This window comes from Bombus bifarius, unplaced genomic scaffold, assembly GCF_011952205.1.
Source record: "Bombus bifarius isolate JDL3187 unplaced genomic scaffold, Bbif_JDL3187 scf7180000009472, whole genome shotgun sequence".
NCBI classification, from domain to species: Eukaryota; Metazoa; Arthropoda; class Insecta; order Hymenoptera; family Apidae; genus Bombus; species Bombus bifarius.
In genome coordinates, this window is record NW_022885142.1 from 57,140 (window position 1) to 66,059 (window position 8,920).

The window sequence follows — 8,920 nt, forward strand, 5'->3', positions numbered from 1 at the left end:
TCTTTTACGAGTACGAATAGTGTTCGTAACGATCGCTAACTAGCAACGGTTAAGACTGGATGCGGTGCTATCAAGGCCCTCGATAATACGCGTAGCAGTTAGCAGTCATCGAAAAAATTTATATCTTTTTGTTCTTATAATCAATAAAAATAAAAAATCACTGTGGAAACGTAAAAGTGACCATTTGATTGTGCAAGAAAACTTACGATGAAGAAGCTGTATCTGTGCCTTGTATTGGAATTATGCGTGCTGACCATGTCGCAAAGAACTGCCTTGGATAAATCGATTCTCAATTACATCTATCGTGGATATCGTAATTGGTTAACGCAATCCTACGGTACGTCTGTTTTAGTTTATTTCGTGTTACGTCTTTATACAGCAATATCATTTTCTTTTGGTTAGAGAGATGCTTTTTGGAGGAAAATTGAAGTATTGTGAATCTTATTTTTCATAGACTAAGGTTTAATTGTGAATATATGTATATTTTCGCGATAAAATAATAAGTTTACGAAATTTTTTTCAGTAAAAGTAGACAAAAACTTATACAGCACGGATCATTTTTCTTTTAACACATAAATATTGTAGAGATTATATTTTCAAGAAACATACGCTATGAATTCTGTGGCACCCTCTTCTGGTTCTTGAGATGAGGAATTTTGCAAACAGTACTTATTTCGAAATTCGTAACGAAACTAAACAGCAGTCCTGAAGTGTATTAAAAGTGACGAGTTGTTAGGTAAATGTGAAATCAAAAGATGTCCATTTCCATTTGTTCTTAAAATACTGGTCAGTCTTGTTATACGAGTATAAGAGGCAGCAACCTGATTGTGATTTCAGATGGAAATTGGGTTTTGGTTAAGTTAGTGACGGGCTGCGCGGGAAAAGTTGATACCTCGCCACTGAACGCCTTTATTTATAGCACAAATCTTGAAAATATACAGTAGCTCACGAAAGTTGTCACATACTATTAAAACTCTAGACGATTAAAATATGCACGTTAAATTTAAGAGGTGAAAACATACATCTGTATATCTAAAATTAAGAACGAATTCGATAACGTTTGTAAAAGTTCTGAAATCCTTCGTTGCAATTACTTGATCGGAATTATGACATATCGCGTGCAATGCTTCATCACAGATGAAGTATTTTTGTAAATTGTTTTAAAATGACTATTTTGTAGGCACAAGAAATGGGGATCGAATGTCTCAATTACGGAATAAATATAAATTTCAAAAGGAAGTTCCAATAGACGTCCCTTTTCCTTGCAATGTAACAGGTACTTAACCAAATTTATGATTATTATTGTCAAATACTTCATGATATCACTTGTAAATATTATATCGTCGTATTTATTCTTTAAAATCATTATTCAATTTAAATCGCAGATTTCTTTTATTTCCAATAATTTTTGCAATTTATCCTAGGGACAATCGGTAAATTTCTTTAGCAGGAAATTACAGTGAAGAACGCTGTTCTTTATAATTTGTAATGGCTACAATGTCCTATTAATATCATTTTTGAAGATATATAACATTATAAGCTCCTCACCCCACTGTAGTATAAGAATAGTAAAATTGATGCTTATCTTTTGAAGTTCATATGTATTCTAATGTATTTACTTTAATTTGTTTAGCCGGCAGGTCTCCAAAAGTTCCCGAGTCGGTTCATCATTTAAAACCAGGAGACATAGATGTCATTGCTGCAATGGGTGATTCCTTGACAATCGGTGCTGGAGTTACTTCGATTTATACGTTCGAAGTGAACATTGAAAATAGAGGCATAGTGGGTAGTATCGGCGGTCAAGAAACTTGGCGAGAGTACCTGACTCTACCTAATATTCTTAAAGTATGTTCATTTTTTACATCTGCATTGTTTACGCACATGATTTGTGTTATCGCCATAAATGCGAATACTGAAATCTTTCATAGTCCGATTTTTCTATATGCAGGAATTCAATCCTAAATTAATAGGTTATTCACTTGGAGACGCTATAAGTACTGATCCAGCTGCGCAGTTAAACGTCGCCGAAGCTGGAGCTATGTCTAAAGATATGACTTTCATGGCGACATATCTGGTCAATAAAATAAAAGATGACCCGAGGATAGATATCAACAAACATTGGAAGGTTCGTATGTTCGTAGACAAAATAATTATATACATATATATAAATGCCAGTATGAAATTGGACAAATTTTTTCTTTCTTTAATCAAAATTTATAATTTCATTTAATATTTAATCGTTTAAGCAATAGTATCTACATTTTTATGTTTTCCAGTTGATTTCGTTGATGATTGGAAGTAATGATTTTTGCATTAATACGTGTGCAACATCTCCATGGTCTATGTTAAATGATCACAAAATAGATTTAATTCATACTCTTAGAATATTAAGAGACAATTTACCAAGAACTTTTGTTGCTCTTATACCACCACCTCACATAAAGGAACTGGTTGCTGCACACCAAGGAAGAGAGTCATTTCTGTGCTATTTGTCATCCATGATTAAATGTTCATGTATGTTCGCTTTACGATTTAGAGTTCAAAAACCGGAATATTATAAAATAATTGAGAGGTTTGTATAATTTTCCGAATTTAACTTTTTAAATATTTTGTGCTTGAGGATTAGACACTTACAAGAATTTTGTTATATCATACCTTATATTTAATCTTAGTAATTGTACACAAAAGGGGCTACTATTCCCATTTTAATGAAGCTTAAGTATGTTGTGAAACTCAACATTTTTCCTATAGGGGGTAAACTCACTTAGTTTCCGAAATATTTAGAGAAAGCTGCTGCTACTATTATGTTGAATCTGACTTATAAGGCAACGTTTGCGTCAGCATGGTGTGACCACTCATCTACTGTTGCGTGTCTATAAACACATCGCTGCGACCTGCAAATAATCTCTATAACGGGTGAACTGTTTAATACTTATTCTACCTAACTACTATTCTAACTACCTCGAAAACGTAAAAAAATATTTTGAACGCACAAGTCTTACATATATTGGCGGTTGTCAAAAACTATACATAGCCGAACCCTATTATAGAAAAGTATTAATACTGAGCAATCCAGTCGTCGCATCGTGAGGAAGCTGACCGCCATCAGACTTTAACGACATATATAACACGTATCTAGTGATGTGATCGATGCGGTATCGATGTTATCGACAGCGATCTACGAATTTCAATCTGTTATCAATTAATATCAAAGGTAAAGGTATTAGTTATTGTTCAGTTAATCAGGATATTGATTCTTTACTAACCGATACCAACAAGCACTGTACTTGAAACACCACAAACGTATCGATACTCGTCTGATACCGCAGGTAAGTTTCGGTACAGATTCTTAAAGCTAAAATAAGATGAGAATCGAGAACAATAGAATTGCGCTTTGTTATTTTACATGAACGAATGTAGATCCGCAGCTTACCTCGTACAAGTCGTAGAGAAAAAGATTGTGGCATTCGAAAACATAAACCATCCTTGTAAGAAAAATCATAGGTTAGACGTTAAATCTGCTTTTTCATTAAAATTCATAACAGCAACCCGAAAATCGTCCCATTAAATTTTCGAGTAGAGAGGATCAATGTTTCCTCTAGTCCATTGCCACCATAAGTAATTAATATATACTAGCGCATATAAACAATGTTTATACAAAATGGATACATGCACCGCGATCGTCCCGTTCGAGGGTATCCTAAATGTCGTCGCCTCAATGGCTAACATAAACCCAGCACTTTCGACATTTCGTGAGCATGCGCGGAAGTCCTGCGGAAGGTTTGATGGTGTGGTAAGCGAGATACGCGCAGGACGTGCCTCGTGAGATCCCGCGGCCCGCGCGAGTTTGCCGATCGAATTTACGCGTAGCAATAAATACGACAAGGTCCCCTCACTGATAAACCAGAAGCTTGGTGTTACGTAGGACCTCTAACATTTCGTTTCTCTTATCACGAAGATCGGCGAGACCCTTACTCGAACGACGAGTGAACGCAGAAATTATCGAGACGCAAAGAGGCTCTTAACCAATTCCGTGAAAATATCGTATAAATATGGTGTAAATACTCCTGCTTTTATCCTTCGTTTCCTCCATAGAAGAATCATCGACAATGGTCCTTCAATGCGATATAGTTTAAATTCACCTCTAGCCTTTACTAAATCAATATGGCATCTGTCCCGATTAGGAATGCGGCATTTACCCTAATTATCTTGAAAAAGTGTTGCACTTTTCCATTACCATACCGTGTATCGGAAATCGTTAATTTTGGCAGTGGATTATTCTACATAATCTCCTACATATAACAAGAATTATGCTATAAAAAAACTACGAACTTTTAGTTACTATGATAATCCAAATGATCACGAAGTGTAATTACGAAGCCAAAATGTGAGATGTTTATACTGAAAAAATGCGAAGTCTTGGTAACTAACAAAGGCATTTTACTTCTGTCTCAGCGCGATGCGACATTTCGCACTGCAATCAGCTTATTTTTCTTATTTCACATTTATGCGATATTATTTCCCTAACACATTTCAATTACCGTTTGATATATATTTTAATATGCATATGAAGAATAAGCTAGTTTGTTTCATTTTTTTAGGTGGCAAGAGATTGACGAAGAAGTCGCTAATTATCCAGAATTTCATAGAAATGACTTCACCGTAGTAATTTTACCGACTCTGGAACATGCAAAAATACCTCTTGCCGAGAATGGATTTGCCGACCTCTCATATCTTAACGCTGATTGCTTTCATTGGAGTCAAAAACTACATGCACTATGTGAGTTTAACAGATGAAACTATACAATTATTTCATGAGTGTTACGTTGATAATCAGAAATGTTTTGTGTTTCCCAAGATGCGAATAATCTGTGGAACAATTTGTTGGAACCAGTTGGTAACAAGAGTAGACCTCTCACTTCGTTATTTGAAAAATTTCTGTGTCCTACTTTGGAAAGACCGTTCTTGATGACGTATGAAAATTCACAGAACAATGAAACTTAAGGATGGTTAGAGAAGTTTAGAACAGTTTCTGTAAGTGGAAGATGTATTATAATCTTCGTATTTGTCTATTTAAAAATGACAAAAATTATAATCAGCAAATGTTCAAAAATAAGAACCAATGTTGGATCAATAATAATATTTAATTTTTACTGTGGTACTTCACTGATTATCATATTGTTCTTATAATTTAAGTTCTTTGTGAATAAAGGTAATAACGAAAATAGGTAATACGCTGACCAATGAAACATTTTCTCAGTCCTCGTCGGACGTACAAATTCAACATGAAATTCGGCTTTTACGAAAATGTTGCGCTTTTCCTATCTTTTTGCTTTAGTTACTTAGTTACTTATTTCTTCTTTTGCTTATGTTTAAAGTATATACATATATAGTATATCATTGATATGTTCTTGTTGAGAATTGTGGATCTTTGAGGCCGAAATAATGTTATAGGAACACTAAATTTATACTGAGGATTAATATTAAAACAATGATATATTTATTTCATGGACGATTCCTTATATATTTATCGATACACATTTGCACGCGTCTCAGCACTTTCTTCTATACCCGATTGTAAACCGACTCTTCGACGACCCTTAACCGACCCTTCGACGGACCTTAACCGACCGAGGAGTTTACATTCATCTGTTTTCGAGACGCTTCGGATACACATACTTCCACACATTGATATTCGCATACAAGTATCTCTACTACGCACTTAACCTAGTCCAGCACAGAAAATTATACATATCTCAACAGTTCTGAACGTGAACCGTGCATGAATCCAGAAATGAAAGAAGAAAGGAGATCTCCAGTGGAGAAAAAGAATCTACTTTTCATATTTACATAATCGTCATTTCCACCACAGAGGTCGAATAATGTAACATTTTCTTTTATTATTATTCAATTTGTTTTTTACAATTTGTCCACCTAGACATTCGGTAAATTTTTCTAGCTAGTGTAACATGACCGAATGTCAGATATTACCGAGATAACGTATGTTTCTTTTATATTTTTTCTAGATGAAACCTACCAACGTATTTGTAAAATCATTCGGATTAAAATGAGACCAAACACGGTGTAATTTCAATTATATTTACTTCCTAATGTGCATTAAACAACTTTTAGGATCAGCAAATAAGCTACGAATTGTGTATCGTGCTATTTGTCACTTTAATTGGAAACATCTGACAAACAGTTGGTGAAAGTTCTATTCATTACAAATTAAAAGTAAAAAAATTTGATTTTTCGGCTGAAGAAGGTCTCAGCTTATTGCGTGGCTCCATATTTTATACGTTGTTCGACTCTCAATCCTTCTTTCTCATCCTCTTTCACTCGGATTATTCTTTTCTACGTTTGCCACGTTTAACTCTTTATTGCTACTGGCTTCAGGAATAGAGTCGTTTCTACTTCTATTTTATTCTCTAATTGCGAAATTTAGGTCACGAATTTGTTGCAATTATTGCAGATTTCCGGCATATGATTTATTTACTTAATAAGTGATTAAAGAAAGGAATTGTAGACGCTGTATGTATTTATTTTAAGAAGCTGGAAGAATGTGGGCAACGTCATTGTTGGTGTTACGCCACGAGGCTTACCACAGGCTGTATTTTCTAATCGTCGCTCGCGGTCCTACAACGTCGCAGGCAAACCGTCTTATCTGGCCGCCGGATCATATAGAATGTATCGACGAGAGCATAGTTGTCGCCAAGCAGCGAGCTCTAGAAACGTCGATTTTTGACCGTTACGTTTTTCACACTAGAAGAGGCATACGTGATCATAGGCGCGAGCGGTGGCGTGACCCGAGCATAGTGGGGGTCGTCTTCCAAATGAGACAAAGGAATAATCGAAGGGCGTTCAGTTCCTTCTGACGAGTCAAACGTGACACTTCGACAAATCTGACGAGCAAACGAATTTATCTAGAGATATCGCAAAGTCGAGTCAAATTTCTGTAACATCTTCATCATATTATTGTAAAATATATTGTTCTATGTTAACCTGTTAATACAGTGTTACATTCATTAAACCACCTCTGTTATCCCGAAACAGGGGAACGACTATTTCGCGGCGTCGATTAACATAATCGTAGCGAGAATTTACGTCTCTCGCTGACGCGTTCTCCTAGCGACCGCGTCTCTCTGCGAACGGTCGTAACAGTTGGCGTTACTTGAAAGTATACGCCATTAAATGCTCGGCAATTACCCCCGCTATCTTTCCCCTTGATGCATCAAGGCATTGGATGGTCGAGTAATGCAACCTGATCCGAATTCAAATATCGATGAGGCAATACTAATGCAACAGTGGAATTTGATTACTGTTTGAAATTCTTTAAAATTAAATTTTTACTAACGTGTTTGCGAAATTTTGCTGATTAAGATAAGACCAAATACAGCGATATGCTAGAAATCACATTTACTTACTGATGAAAGAAGGGAAAGGAAGTTGCTATCATTTGTTAAACGAACCGCCTTCTTCATCGATTTCAGAATCATATGAAAACTGTATCTGCATAAGGACCACATATATTCCACTTGTGTGCGATTATACTATTTTCATCCAGTGAAAGTAATCGAAAATAATTATTTACGGGGAATTCACGTGGTCGACACGAACACAACTGAAGGGCAAGAACTTTGTCGAAGTAAACATTCCTCCACTCTTTGCCGAAAAACAACGGTGCTGATAACACGAAAGCAGAATTCGTTGTAAATCCAATTCATTAAATATTATGTAATACGGTCCAAATTTTTATTCTGTGACAGTGCCGTTATTAATCTTTCCCAAGTTTCATTAGTTATTACTTTCAAGTTACTCTATCGAAAGTGTCCTATCACGCGTCGGTTCATATACAGGGTATTCGGCTATGTTCTTTAATTATTGACAGTGAGTGAGTGATTATTGACTACGACTTGTACGAGGTAAGGCATTACCCATGCATCGCTCGATTTCTAATCGCTCTGCACTCTGTCGTTCAGGCTAACCTGCTTTCGTTCCTGCAAGGAGAGTTATCCCCGCACAGAGATATTTCGGCCGATGTTTAATTGACTACAACTAAAAAAGAAAGCCGAATACGTAACCTTCTTGTTCAGAACTTTCATTTTATTTTGGTTCCAAGAATCACTGCTAAATTTTGTTACACTCATAACCGAACAGTCTGTAGATCCGTTAGAAATTTGGTATTAAAAATATCGATTCACTAGGTTATTAACTTCATGAATTTTGATGTAACATCGTAATCACCTTGTATAAAAAAAAACCTGTTTGCCGCATCACAGTGCATCTTCAGCGATCGTTCCGGAAAAAAGATTAGCCACTGTAGATAGTTTTTGTCTATTTGAGTCAGAGGCTAACATCTATTGAGTAATTTCAAAAGTGACCTTCAGATCTCTATTGCGATTCACAGCGAAAGCTTTTTCACTATAGTCCCTTGTAATGTGTTTTTTTAATGTAGAGAATAAAGATAATCCAAAAAAGGAAATCCATCATTAAATGCAAAAACCGTGTAATTTTGGCGAGAGGAATATGTGAAATACGAGTTTTGGGATTTCTGTGTTCCAAAATTCAGTTCGTTCGAAACTTTCTTATTAGTTGGTCTAAGTCGCAGATAAATGCAACAGCAATGTTGCAATGCTTCGTACAATTGACATATGACGTTGTTTACTTTATCCTTAACGAGAGATTTCTCGTAATGATGGAAATGTAGCGGCACATGAGTCAGAGGACGATGCGAATCGAGAGCGACTCATGTTGTTGTTTTGCCTCGGGGTATTGACACAGCTTTCACGCATGAAACGTAATGCTAAATAAACTCCGAGCAAAACAATATCGCCGCTACATGCAACCGTCGGATAAAGACGAATTCGAATTTTCCGACTCTTCTCCGACCAGTATAAATAAACGGACGTAGTTGCAAGAG

The 8,920-nt window shown here is 35.8% G+C and overlaps 1 protein-coding gene across 1 annotated transcript; it reads left to right on the plus strand.

Moving 5' to 3' along the window:
* On the plus strand, nucleotides 1-5,089 carry LOC117215253 (phospholipase B1, membrane-associated-like). The gene is made up of 7 exons (XM_033461646.1): nucleotides 1-337; nucleotides 1,181-1,276; nucleotides 1,634-1,845; nucleotides 1,949-2,125; nucleotides 2,277-2,572; nucleotides 4,602-4,780; nucleotides 4,859-5,089. Exons 1-7 carry the CDS (start codon nucleotides 208-210, stop codon nucleotides 5,002-5,004), a joined length of 1,236 nt encoding a protein of 411 aa, XP_033317537.1. The 5' UTR covers nucleotides 1-207; the 3' UTR covers nucleotides 5,005-5,089.
* The last annotated feature ends 3,831 nt before the right edge of the window (nucleotides 5,090-8,920 follow it).